The 18582-nt window shown below is 44.0% G+C and overlaps 1 protein-coding gene across 1 annotated transcript in view; it reads right to left on the reverse strand.

Moving 5' to 3' along the window:
* SVOP (SV2 related protein homolog (rat)) overlaps window positions 1–18582 on the reverse strand; it is a 95739-nt gene that overhangs the window by 13532 nt on the left and 63625 nt on the right. Inside the window, exons 7-11 of the mRNA XM_006870432.1 lie at window positions 9397–9460; window positions 6463–6588; window positions 4047–4175; window positions 3650–3723; window positions 2682–2758 (exon numbers count right to left, since the gene is read on the reverse strand). Coding sequence (XP_006870494.1) covers window positions 2682–2758; window positions 3650–3723; window positions 4047–4175; window positions 6463–6588; window positions 9397–9460 — 470 coding nt within the window. The remainder of the gene's footprint in view (window positions 1–2681; window positions 2759–3649; window positions 3724–4046; window positions 4176–6462; window positions 6589–9396; window positions 9461–18582) is intronic.

The following is an 18582-nucleotide window of genomic DNA, read 5'->3' on the forward strand; positions in this document are numbered from 1 at the left end:
GTTTTAATTGGAAACTGTCTCTTTAAATTTCAAGGAGATCTGTGTGCATGCGTAGTAGAACCCTCCGCGGGTGGAGCTGGGATGTCCACCATATCAGGCACCCCTATAGTCACCAGAATGGAGGTGCTCAGACAGCAAGGGACCAATGAACAGGCACCAAAAGATAAGAATGTCCACACCTTTATCTCTGCAGTTCTGTCAGGCATCCGTGGCTGCTCTGATCCTTCTCCCGCTTGGTCTCACTCAAGATGGCGGCTCCTGAAGCAGCTGAGTGTCCTGAACTAGAAAGCAATGGAGTTCTTGCTTCTGCCACAAATTCCCCTAGCTGTAAGTCTTCCAACCTTCTAAATATTCCTTTCTATGTGGTTCAGAGTTCTGGGACCATCCCCTGAGCCTGCTTGGTCAGGTATTCTGTGTTGTTGCTGATGGAACTCCTTTATTGCACTTCCACCTGATCTGCCATCTTGTTTGTTCTCTGTGTACAAGGCTTTGAATCAGACCTTTCTGCACTACATGCCTCCTCCTCTGGGTGTGAGATAGGTAGGGTTTCCATCTCTAGGTATGGGAAGAGCCACACAAACTGCTTTGAATCCTGACCCGTAGTAATACCACGTGATCTCTCTGAGTATCAGATACCTCATTAAATTGGGCCTAAAAGAGCTCTAGTAGCGTAGTGGTTATAACTCGGGTTGCAAACTGCAAGGTCAGCAGTTCAAAACTACCAGTTGTTCCACAAGAGAAAGATGAGGCTTTCTGCTCCCGTAAAGATTTACAGCCTTGGAAACCCTGTATAGGGTCCCTATGAGTCGGAACCGACTCCACGGCACACAACAACAGCAGCAATGAAACAGCTGTGCAAGGTAGTTGAGAGAATGAAAGCCGTCTGTGGATATGAATGTGCTTAGCTCAGGGGCTTGTACTTCTTCCAACACAGATTGGGGTGTTTTTTCGGACTGCCAAAAGAATAACCCAATCTGTGTTGGAAGAAATGCAGCCAGAATGCTCACTGGAAGCCAGGATGGCCAGACTTTGTGTCTTATACTTCGGATATATTATCAGGAGAGACCAGTTGCTGGAGAAGGGTATCATATTTGGTAAGGCGGAGGGTCTGAGAAAAAGAGGAAGACCCCCAGCAAGATGGATTGGCACAATGGCAGCAGCAGTGGGCTCAAACGTAGCAATAGTTGTGAGGTTGGCCCAGGACTGGGCATTGTTTCATTCTGTTGTGCATAGGGTTGCTATGAGTCAGTATCGAATCGATGGCACCTAACAACAATGCTAGTAGTTACATCCTACATGATTCAAAAAGACATATGCATGAAATAAAATGATAAATTTATGTTATTGGGCACATAATGTATACAGATTTAAATTAAGTCAGATACCCCTCTGCTTAAAACTCTGATGACCCCTCGTGTCAGAGTCAAAGTCAGAGCCTCTAAAGTCTCCATCACTTCCTTGGTCCAGCCTTTGACTTCTCCCAATCACACCATTCCAGTCACAATGGTCTCCTTGCTGTTCCTTCAAGTGCAGCATATTCCTGTCTCAGGGCCTTTGCACTGCCCACTCCCTCTTCCTGGATCATATTTCTCATATCCCATGACTAATTTCCTAACCTCCTTCCAGTTTTTCTTTCAATATTACCTTCTCATTGAGCTCACCCTCTGCTTTACCTTCCTAACTCCTGCCCCTTTACCCTGCCCTGTGATTTTCTTTTTTTCCATGTCATTTGTCAGCAAATACCATGGTCTAAAATGGGTGAACATGTGCTGCCAAGTGTACCCTAGTGGTGCAAGGTTAAGCATCTGGCTGCTAACCGGAAGGTTCCAGCAACTCCATGGAAGAAAGTCTAGTGATCTGCTTCCATAAAGATTACAGTTTAGAAAACCCTATGGGGCAGGCCTAACAAGAGTGCATCCTTATGGGTTATCTCCACCTGTAATTGTCTTTGAGCTGTTTTGTTGTTGTGATGTGCCCTGGTGGCACAGTGTTTAAGTACTGGACTGCTCTGTAAGGTTGGTGGTATGAACCCACCAGTCACTCCACGGGAGAAAGATGAAGCAGTCTGCTTCCATAAAGATTGTCATTGGTGGTGTTGTTAAGTGCCATCAAGACGGTTCCAACTTACAGCAACCCTGTATAGGGTTTCTGAGGCATGGCTTTGAACTGCCAACCTTGCAGTCCAGTTGCTTATCCAGTGTTTATCCTACAGAACCACACCAGAACCCCATAAATATTTGTAGTTATTAAGCAACTTTATGCAGGGTTTCTGAGAAGTGGCTGATGGGTTTGAACCATAAAGATTATACATAGTCTTAGAAACCCTAAGAGGACAATTCTGCTCTGTCCTGTAGGGTTGCTAGGAGCCGACTGGACTGTAGTACGTAGGTGCCATCAAGTTGATTTTCAACACACAGTGACCCCATGTGACAGAGGAGAGCCACGCCATGCAGTTTCCTAGGCTGCCATCTTACTGGAGCAGAGCACAGGTCTTCCTCCCACGGTTAGAACTAGCAACCTCTCAGTTAGCAGCTGAGCACTTCACCACTGCATCACCAAGTTTCCTTTGAACCATTTTAAAACTCTGCAAATTGAAGAAATCAGTTTGATAGTAATGGAAATGCTCCTTGTTTATCGACATGCAGGTAGTGTTTGGTGGTGGCATGGTTTGCTATACTCACTGCTGCAGATATCTCCTGCTTGGAAAATCTCTGTGGTGAGCAAAACTAGTCCATAGTAAGAAAACGCATTGGAAAACCTGCCAGGAAGTAAACAAGAAAGGGAAGGAAATGAATGAACACAGAAACACAAGCCCCCCCCCCCCTTCCCCATCTCCTCCACAGCATGGGGGAGCAGTCTTTGACGCTGTATTGTTAACCACAAGGTCAGAGGTTCAAATCCACCAACCGCTCCACAGGAGAAAGGTGGGGCTTTTTGCTCCCATAAAGAATTTCAGCCTCCGAATCCCTAGGCAGGGTGGCTGTTGAGTCGGAATTGGCTCCATGGCGGTGGGCGTGGTTTGACTTTGGTTTGAAGTGGGTAGGAAGGCAGTAGGTATGAAGCATGTTGTTATGTGCCATCCAGTCGATTCCAACTCACAGTGACGCTCTAGGACAGAGGAGAAGTGTCCCCTAGAATTTCTAAGGCTATAATGTTAAGGAAGCTGACTTCCACATCTTTCTCTGCTTGAGCAGTTGGTGGGTTGCTAATTTGGTTAGTAAGCAAGTGCTTATCCCCTGCACTGCCAGAGTGCCTTCTCATAAAGATGACAGCCTATGGGTAACCTATGGGATAATTTTATTCTGTCCCACAGGTTCGCTGTGAGTCAATGCTCAGTTGACAGCATGCAAGAATATCTTTAAGGGCATCTTCTATTTATGACCTGCAATGTAGGTTTTCCCTTTAAAATACCAATATAAAGTTTCCTTTCAAAATATATGTTTCTGCCTAAAATGTGAGTCAAATTAAAGAAAAAGATTTTTTAAATTTGTAGTTCAGGTGATACTGAGAGATAAGGCAAAAACCAGCAAAGTGATACCCAAACGAATGAATTTTGCAAAAGAAAAGACCCAAGCATGTATCATATTAAAACAAAACTGAAAGCATGGTGCCATGGAGGAGTTAACAGTGACTGACAAACAGCTCTTACCATATAAACCACAGCAACAAAGTTGTCCATCTAAACTGGGGTGTGAAAAGGTCTCGCATTTTGCCTCGGTCTTCCTGTGTCAAGACAAAGACAGGTGGTTTACTCTACTTGCTGGTAAGAGGAAGCTGGCTGGTGTCCTGAGATGGCAGGCGTGTGTGTGTGTGTGTGTGTGTGTGTGTGTGTGTGTGTGTGTCTGTAGGAGGTGGTCACCCACTCTACCAAGAACGCAGTTTCTTGTGGGTGGGGCATGCAGGGCTCTGGAACCCAGGACTCAAATCCCTGGCACTGCAGCTGAGGATACTGATACAGAAAGGCAGAGCCAGTACCCTCCACCTCCACTCTGTCCCTGCAGCTGGGACATTGGCCACGTTTACTTCCTGTCAGTCCCGGCACTGACCTGTCTGGAGATGATGAGCTTTCCCAGTGGCATGGGAGCTCCGTTTTCTGTCGCTATCCTCTTTAAGGTTGTGATGGCCTTTTCCTGGTTCCCGGACAGCACATCGTACCGCGCACTCTCTGGCAGCCACTGTGGGGACAGGAGACCCAGTGGTGCCCGGTGAGGGCAAAAAAGAACGTGGATTCCCAGCCATGCACTCTCATCTGTGTGTGGAGCCAGAGACCTGGGTGTGAATTCTGTCTCTCTGGTCATAAAACGTTGAGTCGTAATTTTACCTCTCTGTGCTCCATTTCCTCATCCATAAAATGGGACAATCATTGATCTGACCTCTTAGGGTTGCTGAGAACATTCACTGAGATAATCCAGTCTTCAGCGCAGTGGCTGACATGGGGTTGATGGCAGCTAATAGTATCATCACTGTTGCTATTACACATAGATTTACTGTCAGAGTCCCAAGAAGGGTGGAATTAAGACTGGTGGCACTGTAAGATAAGCACTGTGCTGCTAGCCAAAAGGTTAGTGGTTCAAACCCACCAACCACATCTCAGAAACCCTATCCATGGCCATTCTGAGTCAGAACCAACTCGACGGCACTTAACAATTACATACTGGTGTGGCGCTGTGGCATGAGAACTGGATTGCAACCCACAAGTTGACAGTGCAAACCCACCAGGAAACCCTATCCAGGATCGCTCTGAGTCAGAACCAACTCAGCTGCACTTAACAATATTCCATCATCATCAGATATCTCACCCTCATCCCAACCTGGGCATCTAGCATCATCTTGCAAATCCAGCCCAAGAAATCAGGTACAGTAGAGCCCAACCCTAAGTAATCAAAAAAATACATTTCTGTTTAAAAAAAGAGCAACAGCAAGCTTAGTGGAATAGTTGAGCAATCACATGACCTGGATCAGAGGATCTGGTTCTAATTATAATTCTGGCTCTAAATTGCTGGGTGTTCTTGGGTGAGTCAATCCATCTCTCTGTGCCGTTTCCACATCAGTAAAACAGGATGCCACATGGATTGTGAAAGTCCACAAAATTCTTGCTTTGTGTTCCAGACCCCAGAGTTGTTCTGAGAAATGGCTTCCCAAGGAAGGACTGTATTTCCCAGTCTCCCTTGCAGCTAGGTGAGGCCACGTGATTTGTTTTCACCTATGGCATATGAGCAGAATATTCCTGGTATGGCGCTGTAGGATAAGTACTGGACCACAAAGTCAGTTTGAACTGCAAGGTCGGCAATTCAAACCCACCAGCTGCTCCTCGGGAACCTATATAGGGTTGCTATGAGTCGGAATCAACTCAACAGTGCTAAACAAAAACAACAAGGTATTTGAGAGGTGAGTATGCCATCTCCATCTGCTGCAGACTCTAAAGACTTAGAGGATGACAGAGGCACAAGCTGGAAGGAACCTGGGCCCAGAGTCTCATGTGCTAACCAGCAACACCCATCTGGACTATGAAGTGAGTGAGAAACTCCTCATGTGTTAAGCTAGTGAATGTGTGGGCTTTATTTGTTACAGCAGCTGGTGTCATTCTAACTAGTGTAGGTTAATCACATGGTGATTGGGAGGAATACATATGCCAATACATGGAAAAGCCTAGCACAGAGCCTGCCTCATAGTTCAGCTCAGGAATTATGTTGTTGTTGTTGTTAGTGCCGTTGAGTCCGCTCTAACACATGCGGCTTTGTTCAGGCTTTCCAAGGCTTTAATCTTTACAGGAGCAGAAAGTCTCATCCTTCTCTTGCAGAGTGGCCAGTGGGCTTGAACCACGGGCTTACAGTCCAGTGCTTATCCTATGGAGCTACTATACTCCCTAGGAATTATTACCAGGAATTCATGCAGTATTTACAACAGAGGAGACTCACCACCATGCATGCTCATTTTGGAGCCCCCTGTGGCTATAAAGTGCTTCCTTTGTGACATGCACATGAAATGATAAATGTATAAGTGGATATTGTGAAGGGACATGATTTCTGCTGAGCTGAGATGGACTGATCATTTGAGCACCTGGAACCAGCCATACCTGAAGTCAACTGTTTAAGTTTCTTTCATAGGTCTATCACTCGCTTTTACTCAAGCCATTTTGGATTGGCTTTCTGTCCCTTGCAACATAAGATTTCCAAGCAATCAAATACAGTCACTTTAAATGTAACTCATGCAGAGGGAAGGCCACTGCCTTCCCCATCCCCAGCTCTCTCCCTGGAGGACAACCCAACAGTGTCTGTGTGAAGAAAGACAACACCCAGTACTGGGTCTACCTCAGGTCCCACTTGCTGTCTCATCTCCTGACTTTCCTAAGGAAACTTGCCAGGTGGCTTTGGCGCCTTTCCTGATCCCTTCCAATCTATGAAAGCTAGTGAACAGCAGGGACCAGGGAGCAAAGGCTAAGATCTCATAAAGGATACCTACAAAACACAGGATAGCAAAGAGGAGGAGCGGAAGAGCTGAGAGGAGGAGCAGCCAACGCCAGCCCAGGGTAGGCATCACAAACACAGCCAGGACCACCTCGAACACTGTCCCAATGGCCCAGAAGACCTAACACAAGAAAATTGAGGTCAGTGGCAGGGCAGCATGGACAACACATGTAAACACAGCTACATACAGGATCATGGAAAACAAGGGCATCCGAGTGCTTACCCACTGGGTCAATGGGATCAGCAAGATTAGAATGACCATCCCTTTTCCTGTGGTCCATATGATTAGATTATGACCATTATGTTGTCCCACTCCTGAGGGTACCATTCACCTTGTATAATATTTGTATGGGGTCCCCAGTAGTTGTACAACGTGGCAGTTCTGATTAAGGAGATCAATATGGTCAGGCTGTCTGAGGCCCACCATGCTGATACCTATCTCCTTCGACCAACAGTGCCCAGTATTCTTGATCAGAATGCCTCTTCCCTGTGAGGGGAAATCTCTGCTTGTCTATATGATATCACTTGCCCCCTTTTCCCACTTTGCTCTCTGTGTGGATGACATCCACAGACTCCTTTGTCCCCTGACTTCCCATTTGGTCCAGGTAATAGGGAGCCCTACAAAAGATGGAAGGGAGGAGAGAGACGGTTGGAGCATTTATCCTCCCTGCAGGGTGGTCATGGTCAGCTGAAGGTCGTGACCCTGTTGGGTGGCCTTCACCATACACCTCTCTCTTGGACTGCTAATTACATCCTCAATTTGTCCCTGGGTGGTGCAACTGGTTAACATGCTTAGCTGCTGATTTAAAGGTTGATGGTTCAAGTTCACCCAGAGTTACCTAAGAGAAAGACCTAGCATCTACTTCCACAAAATCAGCCATTAACAACTATAAACTACAGTTCTACTCTGACACACATGGGGGTGCCATGCGTCAGAACTGACTCAACAAACAACTGTTTTGGGGTTTTTTTGAGAGAGGTTGGACCCCCTCAGACCTAGGGTGTTGACACCCCTGAAGGGATTTTATAAATAGTCTCTTTATTAAATCTTCCTCAAATTATCCCAGTTTAAGTATGTTATACTTAAGTATGGAATCCTGGTGTGGCGCTGTGGGTTAATGGGCCAATCTGCAAAGCTGTTTGAACTGCAAGGTCGGTAGTTCAAGCTCACCAGCTGCTCCTTGAAAAACCTATACAGGGTCGTTATGGGTCAGAACTGACTCGACGGCACTTAACAACAACAAATACTTAAGTATGCTGTCAGAGTCCTGCTGTCGCACTGTGGGACAAAGCACTGAAGGTTGGCTGTTCAAATTCACCAGCCACTCCTCAAAAACCCTATATAGGGTCACTATGAGTCGGAACTGACTCAACGGCACTTAACAACAACAACAAGTATGCTATTGTTTCCTGCTGGGCCTTGAGTTACTACACAACTCTGGTCCATTGTGGATCCTGGTCTTCCAGTTTCCTCGTCAGTTTTGGGGGTCCCCCAATCCCCTTTGGATTAAACTAACCACAGTATGTTTCTGTTGATGACAGCCAGGGATGACAGTCAAAATGTCTACCAACCAGTACAGCAAGGACACTGACCCATCAGAATGATGGGTGGGAGTCTTGGAATAGACCCTGCTTCACTCTACTTGTACCAAGAATTAAGTCTTTGGTTGCTGGGTCATGGGGAGGCGTAGGGAACACTAGGAAGAGCAAGATGTCAGGCAACAAGAGCTGTCAGAGTTCATGATTAATTGATGCATTTACATATTTAAAACAACTCATTTGCCCATTTCAGTGAGGACCAACTGGTGCAGAAGAGGATGGAGTCAGGGTGGTTAGCTTGGTCAGTGGGTGAATGTGATCCATATTCTCAGTGTGGTCACTGTGGTTGTCACTATGGACATTAGTCTGTTGATGTTGTTAGATCCTGTTGTGTCAGTTCCAACTCACAGCGATCCTATGCACAACAGAACAAAACCCTGCCCTGTCCTGTGCCAGCCTCACAATGGTTGCTATGTTTGAGCCCACTGTTGCAGCCACTGTATCATTCCATCTCATTGAGGGTCCTCCTCTTTTTCACTCACTCTCTATTCTACCAAGCAGTGTCTCACTAAGGAAAATCAACTAGTTCATTGCACGAAAGAGGAGCTGTTTGGCAATTGTGTATTTGCCTGAGTTCTTTCAGATCATACTTGGAAAATGGGTCACATGACCCTGGACCAGCTGGGCCAGGAGTGTTTGAAGGCAGGAGTAGAGGCCACAGTGAAACAGTGGTGGCTCCATGGTAGAAATGCTCACCTTCCATGTAGGAAACTCTGGTTCAATCCCCACGCAATCTATTTCATAAATAACCACCATCCATCTGTCAGTGGAGGCTGGTGTGTTGCCATGATGATGAACAAGTTTCAGTGGAGCTTCCAGCGTATAATGAAGTAGGAAGAAAGGCCTGGCGATCAGTCAGTTGGAACCCTCTAGATCACAGTGGTCTGACCATAGGGATGGTGCAGGACCAGGCAACTTTTCATTCTGTTGTGCACGTGGCCACGATTGGCCAAGGGCCAACTCCATAGCAACCAACAGAGGTGGCCATACATGAAGCTCTCACGCAGACCTGGGCCAGTCTGGGCAGAAACAGTGGTAGGCCTGAGACGGAATCTGACCCACATAGCTACACCAGTCAGCACTGAGACTCAGATAAAAGGCATCTCCAGTTGAAGAGCGATGGACCACCCACTACTGCCAGTTTTTAAAAGGGAGATGGTAGGTTGAATTTCTTGGTCAATTGAGGAATTTTTTCATATTGCAAAACAGTCATGTCAGAATCCACATAACCTGATCCATTGAAGTCTTTGCACCCTGTAACATTTCCATAACCCTCCTTACACTTGAGACTCTCCTCTTTCCTCTAGAGACCCAGTCTCTTCCTTCTTACCTCAATCAGCAAGATGCATTTGGCTCTGGCTTTCGTAGGAAGGAACTCAGCATACAGCGTCACCCTGGGGACCAAGATAGAAAAAAATGTTAAGAGCCAGACTGGATGAGAAGATTACAACCATCTACTGAATTGCTAGATCCATATTCCTCCAAGTGTGATCTGTGGACCACTTCCATCAGTATGTCCCGGGATGGACGTGCTGCCCACTATGCAGATCCCAGGCAAACTCACTGGATTGGGACCCAGAAATCTACATTTTAAATTAACTCCCTGAATGATTCTCATATTTGATACATGCTGGCATTGAGCTCTACCCATAACTCAGTAAATGGAGAGGAAATGGAATGATTGGATTATGGGCAACTTTAATCTAGAAATTCCCCCAGGCTTTTCTTCTGTCTCTCATGTCCCTAGTAACCTTGAAGAATACAGACCTTTAATTCTGTAGGACACCCCTCAACCTGGGTACATCTGATGGTTCCTGGTCCTCAGACTTGGGTCATGTTTGCTTGGCAGGAATAGTACAGAAATGATGCTGAGCTCTCTGGGGGCTTTGATGCTGCCATTCCATTGCTGGCTAGACTGACCCCGATCAAGTTGGTGTGTGACAAACTATCCTCCCTAAGGTTTCATTTCTCTGTTTTTTTATTAATAAGTCTTTTGTTGGGAAGTATTCTGAGATCATGCCAATATCCTGTTCTCCACAGAACCACTCTGCCTTTCAACTTAGCACCCATTGACTATTTCTGACTGAACTAACTACCATTTCAGTGGTGGTTTTATTTCCAACATTTCTTAGATCACATTCTACTATAAGGAGAACTTAACCTTCTCCTTTATATTTCTTGTAGATTTCTATTTTATTCAATAGGTTGTGACTCATGACCACCATGATTGATTTGATGCTCAGATTGTACCAGATCTGTCTGGGGGAAATCCCCTTCAGGAGAATTCCTGTGCCTGTTTTTTTTAAACCTTTTATTGTGAACTGAGTCCTAGTTTATATGGGAGAACATCAGTTTTGCACTCATCCTATCGTATTTCATTTCATTGCAATGATTATGATCCCCTCCATGCATCATCATTCAACAGTTGTTATTGTTAAGTTCCTGTGCCTTTTTTACCTCTCTCCACCATTCTCTCAGTTCTTCCTTATTTTCTGGCATAAGATGTCCAGATTCATCTTGAATTTTCCTTTCCCCAGCCCTAAAGCCAGCCATTTTTCTAATGATCACTGCTTCTTTTTGATGGAAGGTGGTGTTTAGAAACTGAGATCTGGATGCTAGTTAACGTTGCTGCTTCTCTGCTTAAATCCCTGGCTGAGATCAGACTCAATATAGAATTTTGAATCCTATGTTTCATTTGATTTATAAATAAGCATATTTCCATCATATGCGTGAACTGTGATACCCAGTTTTTTATTGAGCATCTACTATGTGCCAAATTCTGTCCTAGATGAATTGTCTCACTCAGTATACCTTCAATATAACAGTGGTTGCAAAAGAGCATATCATGGATCAATTTTTGAAATGTTACTCGCTTTTCCTACAGCACCACCATGTATAGTAGTATATATTCTAAGAGCAAAGCTATTCCCTGTCCTTAGCTGTCAAGGCTTTGTTTTTTAAATGAACTTATAGAGTCCTGATGTGGCATTGTAGGATACTGCACTGGACCGAAAGGGCAGTTCAAATTTACCAGCCACTCCTTGGAAACCCTATGCAGGGTGGCTATGAGTCAGACCGACTCGAAGGCATTTAGCAGCAACAATATAGCATGCAATCTTTTAATTCTTTCCATTTTTCTTTATAGAAGTAGTAACACTTTGCTGTTGTTATTAGGCACTGACTCATAGCAATCCTATAAGTCACAAAACAAAACCCTGCCTGGTCCTGCGCCATCCTCACAATTGTTGTTGTGTGAGCCCATTGTGGCAGCCATGGTATCAACCCATCTCATTGAGGGTCATCCTCTTTTTAGTGTGTGTGAATTATGTGATAGTTTACATGGGAGAACATTAGCTTTACTTTCATCCTATCATATAATTGTTTCATTGCCATGGTTACAATCCCCTCCATGCATTATCAAACAACCAAAGGGTATATATACCCCACAAGCCTGCCCCTCAATCATCAGGACACAGCCCCTCTCCCACTCTGGGTCTAAAGTTCCCAGCCACTCCATCTCTCCAAGTCATCATCTCTGCCTGATTCTCTGGTATCACTGTTTCTCTGGGTAGGGTCCTGCACTCTGCTCTTCTCCCTTGATGGTCCCAGGGAACTCCGCTCCCGGACTGCAAAGTTAACCACTCCCCTTCTTTTGCTACAAAACATCTACCTTTACATTTCCAGCCCTCACAGTCAGTCCTGATAGCAATTATTCACTATTGTGCCACATGAGAGCCATCCCCATCTCCTTTCAGCAGCCCCGCCCAGACAGATTGGAAACTACTCCATGGAAATATGCCCTCTGGATCCAGGCTCCCTTTTGAAAGCTTGTAAGCCAGTCACTTCTTGCCTTTGTAGCCCCCCCTTTATGGGTAGCCAATGTCCAAGTTGCCAATCCCTGTCTACCCTGGGTACCCTTCCTCTTTTTGATGACCTTCTCCTTTACCAAGCATGATGACCTTCTCCAGGAGCTGGTTCCTTCTGATATACCATATCCAAAGTATAAGAGATGAATTCTCACCATCCTTGTAACTAAGGATTATCCTGGCTTTAGTTCTTCCAGGACAGATGTGTTCTTTCTTCTGGAAGTACATGATTTATTTAGTATTCTACACAGAAACCATAATTCAAAGGCATCAGTTCTTCTCCAGTCTTCCTTATTTGTTGTCCAGTTTCCAATGCATGTGAGGATTGAAAATACCATGGCTTGGGTCAGGCGCACCTTTGTTCTCAAAGTGACATCTTTGCTTTTTAAGATGTTTAACACTTTGCAGCAAATTTGACTGCTGCTTCCATGAACATTGATTGTAGATCCACATAAAACAAAATCCTTAACAACTTCAGTCCTTTCTTCATTTATCATGATGTGGCTTATTGGTCTAGTTGTGAGGAGCAATACAAAAGTTGTTATTGTTAAGTTCCATGGAGTTGGTTCCAACTCATAGCAACCCTGCATAGGGTTTCCGAAGCTGTAAGTCTTTACGAGAGCAGAAAACCTCATCATTCTCCTCTGGAATGGCTGGCAGTTTCGAACTGCTGACCTTGAGATTAGCAGCCCAACTCGTAACCACTATGCTATCAGAGCTCCTTCAATAAATAAGTAAATAGGTATGTTGTTGTTGTTGTTAAGTGCCATCAAGTCGATTCCGACCCATAGCGATCCTGTATAGAGTTTCCAAGGAGCAGCTGGTGAGTTTGAACCACCAACCATGCAGTTCAAATAGTTTTGCAGTCCAGCGCATTAACCCACAGCACCACACCAGGACTGTGCTGTTGTTGTTGTGATGTGCCGTGGAATCAGTTCCGACTCATAGCGACCCTATGCAGGGTTTCCTAGGCTATAAATCTTTACAGGAGCAGAAAGCCTCATCTTTCTCCCGCGTTACAGCTGGTATTTTCGAACTGCTGACCTTGCGGTTCGCAGCCCAATTCGTAACCACTACACTGCCAGAGCACCTTCCAAAAAGGTATAGAAGTCAGCAAATGAGTAATTAAATAAATTGTGTTGTTGTAAATAAGTAAATAAAGAGCTCTGGTAGCCTAGTGGATTACAAACTGGGCTGCTAACCATGAGGTTGATAGTTCAAATCTACTAGCCACTCCATGGGAGAAAGAAGAGGCTTTCTGCTCTTATAAAGATTTATAGCCTTGGAAACCCTATACAAGGTCCTTATGAGTTGGAACCAATTTGGTGCCACACAACCAATAACCAAATAAGTAAATAGTTCCAAAAGTCAACAAATAATTGTTGTTGTTGTTATTTGGTGCTGTCGAGTTGGTTCCAAATCATAGCGACCTTATACACAACAGAATGAAGCACTGCCCAGTCCTGAACCATCCTCATAGTGGTTATTACACTTGAGTCCATTGCTACTGCCCCTATGTCAATCCATCTCTTTGGGGGGGGGGTCTTCCTTTCTTTTGCTGACCCTCCACTTTATCAAGCATGATGTCCTTTTCCAGGAATTGGTCCCCTCCTGACAACATGTCCAAAATACAAGAAATAAACTTTCGCCATCTTTGCTTCTAAGGAATATTCTGCATTTCTTCCAAGACAGATTTGTTTGTTCTCTGGCAGTCCATGGTATTTTCAGCATTCTTCATCAACACCATAACTTAGGCTACCTGACTGATTTCTCTTCCTTCATTTCCTCAGTTTCTTCTTCCATTCCACCCCTACCCCTCTTCCTTCCTTCTTTCTCAGAACAGATACTGCAGATGATGCCGGTATCCCAACCACAAGGATCCCTCCATTCCTACCTCTTCAGTGCAGGCCAGTCCAACTTACAGGTGCCAGAACCTGCAACTCGGCTCAAGGGCTTTCTCTAGTCACTGAAGCTTGCTTTGCTAACCTGTGTGGCAGGCCGGAAGTACCAAAGGATTAAAAGTCTACTCAACAAATAACAGCTGTCAGGTCGGAAAACTTGGAGACATGTATTACAGAGTCTCCCAGAACAAATTACTTGTATTCAAACTTAGTGCTTGGGTCTGCCTCCCATAAGACAGTCTGGAAATCTTACATTATTTTAACAGCTGCATCGTCTTCTGCATTGTGGCTGTACCATCCTTTATTTACCTGTTGTTAAGTGCTATGGAATTGGTTTTGACTGATAGCAATCCTGTATAGGGTTTTTGAGGAGCAGCTGGTGGATTTGAACTGCTGACCAATCTGTTAGTGGTCAGCATTTATCCTACAGTGCCACATCAGGTGCTACCCTCTGTGAATTAATACTTAAGATGTTTTCAATTTCTGGTGTCTCTAAGGGGTACAAGTGGTTAATGAGCTCAGCTGCTGGCTGAAAGGCTGGAGGTTCGATTCCACCCAGAGTTGACTCAGAAGAAAAGTCTTGTGATCTACTTCCACAAACGAGCCACTGAAAATATGATGAGGCACAGTTCTACTGACACATGCGGTCACCATAAGTCAGATTTAACGAGAAGGCAAGTGGTGTTTTTCAAGTTCTTATTTTTGCAATCCATGCCACAAGAAACCTCTTTTCCTACATCTGTGACCCTTATTCAGCCATTTATAGCAGGAGTTCTGGTGTGGTGCTATAGGAAGCAATCAACCACAAGGTCAATTTGAACCACATGATCAGCAGTCCAAACTCACTGATTGCTCCTTGGAAGCCCTATACAGGGTAGCTATGGGCTGGAACTGACTGAACAATATTTAACAACAACATTATGAAAATGAGCTGCCTGCTCTTCATCCAAAGTATTATGATTTTTACAATCACACTGAAGAATGAGAAGAACAGAGCAATGAAACTAGCAATGCCAATGCCAAGAGATAGCCAATACTGGTAAGCCAAAACTTATCTAAGATAAGCCAAAACTTATCTAAGTTCCCACTGCAAATGCAATGTTGTCACATTGACAGCAAGTGGCAATTAGAAGTGTGGCATTTAGATCCCATGCTTGGGAAGAAATGACCTGTGATCTACGCTGGCATTTCTTCTTGGTCTTTGGAGGGGCCAGTAATGCCCAGGATAGGTTTGTGAGTAAGCTTGCTCTAGACACAAATTTGAAGCACTTTCTGAAATCACTGACCCTCCACTTTACAAAGTATGATGTCCTTCTTCAGGTACTGGTTCTTCTTGATAACATGTCTGAAGTATGAGAGACCAAGTCTCACCATCCTGGCTTCTAAGGAACATTCTGGCTGAACTTCTTCCAACACAGATTAGTTTGTTCTTTTGGCAGTCCATAGTACTTTTTTTTTTAAATGTTTCATTGTGAATTATGTGATAGTTTACATGGGAGAACATTAGCTTTACATTCATCCTAGCATATATCGTTTCATTGCCATGGTTATAATCCCCTCCATGCATCATCAGCCAACCAAAGGGTATACCCTGCAAGCCTGCTCCCGGGCCTCAGCACACAGCCCCTCTCCCTCTCTGGGTCTAAAGTCCCCAGCTGCTCCATCTCTCCACATCATCATCTCTGCCTCCATCTCTGGTGTCACTGCTTCGCTGGGTAGGGTCCCGCTCTCCACTCTTCTCCCTTCATGATCCCAGAGACCTCCGCTCCTAGACTGCAAAGTCAATCGCTCTCCTCCTTTTGCTACAAAACGTCTACCTTTACATTTCCAACCTTCACAATCAGTCCTGATACCAATTATTTACTATTGAATCACAAGAGACCTATCTGCATCTTCTTTCATCGTCAGTCCATAGTACTTTTAATACTCTTCTACAACACTGTACCACAATTCATTGTCCTACTTTTACATGCATATGAATAAGGCTATTGAAAAATGCCACTGCTGAGGTCAAGTGCACTTTAGTCCTCAAATTGACATCTTTGCTTTTGATCACTTTAAAGAAGTCTTGTGTAGCATATTTGCCTATTGCAGCATGTCATTTGATGTCTTGATTGCTGCTTCCATGAGTGCTGATGGTGGATCCAAGCAAAATGAAGTCTTTGACAACTTCAATATTTTTCCCATTTATCATGATGTATTTATTGGTCCAACGATAAAGATTTTTGTTTTCTTAACATTGAGGTGCAACCCATGCTGAAAGCTGTGGTCTTCAATCTTCTTCAGTAAGTATTTTTAGGTTCCAGCACAGCTTCTGACAGAACTGAAGCTCACAGCACCCTCTACTGGAAATTAAAAAGAACACCAGCCCAGAGCTATTCTGTTTCTTGAGTATAACAATTAGAGATGATTGTGCTTGTTTGCATTTTCTAAAGCACAAATGATTGTTTGCAATAATAAAAATAAAGCTATCTTTAACTCCCTTATTTTAACTAAAGTCTATTCAATTTTGATGTTCCTCAACAGACATATAATAGTTTGGTATCCTAAATGTGGTCCATCTTTGCTTCTTTTTTTTTTAAGTTGTTATTGTGAATTGAGGAGCTCTGGTAGCATAGTAGTTATGAATCAGGCTGCTAATCTCAGGGTCAGCAGTTCAAAACTACCAGCTGTTCCATGGGAGAAAGATGAGGCTTTCTGCTCTCATAAAGATTTACAGCCTTGGAAACCCTGTACAGGGTCGCTATGAGTCGGAACCGACTCCATGGCACATAACCACCACCACCACCATTGTGAATTGAGTGATAGTTCACATGCGAGAATATCAGTTTACCACCATCATTTCATTACAATGATTACAATCTCCTCAGTGCATCATCATTCAACAGTTGTTGTTAAGTGCAGTCGAGTAAGTTCCGACCCATAACGACCCTGTAAAGGGTTTCTAAAGAGCATCTGGTGAGCATTCAACAGTATTTGCTTCTATTCTCTCTGGGTGTTTTTTTTTGGGGTGGGTAGTGCAGTAGAGGGGATGTATACAAAAACACTCATGAATATATAATAATTTAAACAACCAAAGGGCACATTCTGCAAGCCTGCCTCCTGGCTATCAGCACTCAGTCCCTCTGTTTCCATGAGTCTAGAGTCCTCAGCTGCTTTCTCTCTCCATGTCCTCATCTCTGCCTCCCTCACTGGTGTTGCTGCTTCTCTGGATAGGGTCCCACATTCACTCATGCTCCTCTCCCCTGGTGGTCCTAGGGTCCCCTGTTTCTGGACTGTAAGATTAACTACTCCACCATTTTTCTTACAAAACTTTTACCTTTACAGTTGTGACAGTTAAAATTAGTCATGACAATGATTTCTCACTATTGAATCATAAGAATCTTATCCCCACCTCTTTTCACCAGACATGTCTAGACAATATGAAAACTGTTCAGTGGGGACTTTATCTTTCCCTGCACACTCTTAAACTAAACTCCTTCTTGAAAACTTATAAGCCAGTCACTTTGTGCCTTTATCGCCCCCTCATTTTTGGTAGCCAATGCCTAAGCTGCCCGTCCCTATCAATCCTGTATACATAGGGGATAGGATTAATACTTGATATGAAGACTCCTGCCCTCTCCGTTGGTATTTTGAGCTACTATATCCGTAAGTATAAGTCAAGTTCACCAAATTTTATCATCTTTGCTTCTTAAAAGGAATCGAATCTGCTCAGACCTACAAGTTCAGATCCATATGTCCAGAACCATCACTAAATAAGTCCCAGGGATCCTGTGGGAACTAATAGTTTTGTGGCGGTGGTGGTTAGGTGCTATCAAGTCAGCTCTGACTCATAGCAACCCTGTGTACAACAGCAGGAAACACTGTCCAGTTTTGCATCATTCTCATAGTTGTTACTAAGTCTGATCCCATTGCTGCTTCCACTGTGTCTGTCTACCTCATTAAGGGTCTTTCTCTTTTTTTGCTGATCTTTTATTGTAGCAAGCATGATGTTCTTCTCCAGAGACTGGTTCCTCCTGATGACATGTCCAAAGTCTTGCAATCCCCACTTCTCAGGGACATTCTGACTGTGCTTCTTTCAATTCAATGTTCTTCACCAACACCATAATTCAAATGCATCAGTTCTTCTTTATTCTTTGTCTAGATTTTGCATGCATATGAGGTGATTGAAAATACTCAATGGATTGGGTCAGGCACCTTAGTCCTCAATGTGACATCTTTGCTTTTTAATACATTTGAGAGGTCTTTTGCAGTAGACTTTGCCCAGTGTATTACATTGTTTGATTTCTTGATTGCTGCTTCCATGAACGTGGATTGTGGATCTAAATAAAATGAAATCCTTGACAACTTCAATCCTTTCTCCATTTATTGTAATGTTGCTTATTTGTCCAGTTATGAGGATTTCTGCTTTCTTTATGTTGAGGTGCAATCCATACTAAAGTTGTAGTTTTCTATCTTCAAGTGCTCTTCATTTTCAGCAAGCAATGTTATGCCTTCTGCATACCATAGGTTGTTAATGCTGCCAGTTCGTCTTCATATAGCTCTTGGAATAGTCATTCAGCATACAGATTGAATAAGTATGGTGAAAGGATACAACTCTGACCCATACATTTCCTGATTTTAAACAATGCACTCTCCCCTTATTCTGCTCAGAGGACTTTTGGACCATGTACGTGTTCTACATGAACACAATGAAGTATTCTGGAATTCCCATTCTTCACAATGTTACTCATAATGTTTTATGATTCT

This window comes from Chrysochloris asiatica, unplaced genomic scaffold, assembly GCF_000296735.1.
Source record: "Chrysochloris asiatica unplaced genomic scaffold, ChrAsi1.0 scaffold00142, whole genome shotgun sequence".
NCBI classification, from domain to species: Eukaryota; Metazoa; Chordata; class Mammalia; order Afrosoricida; family Chrysochloridae; genus Chrysochloris; species Chrysochloris asiatica.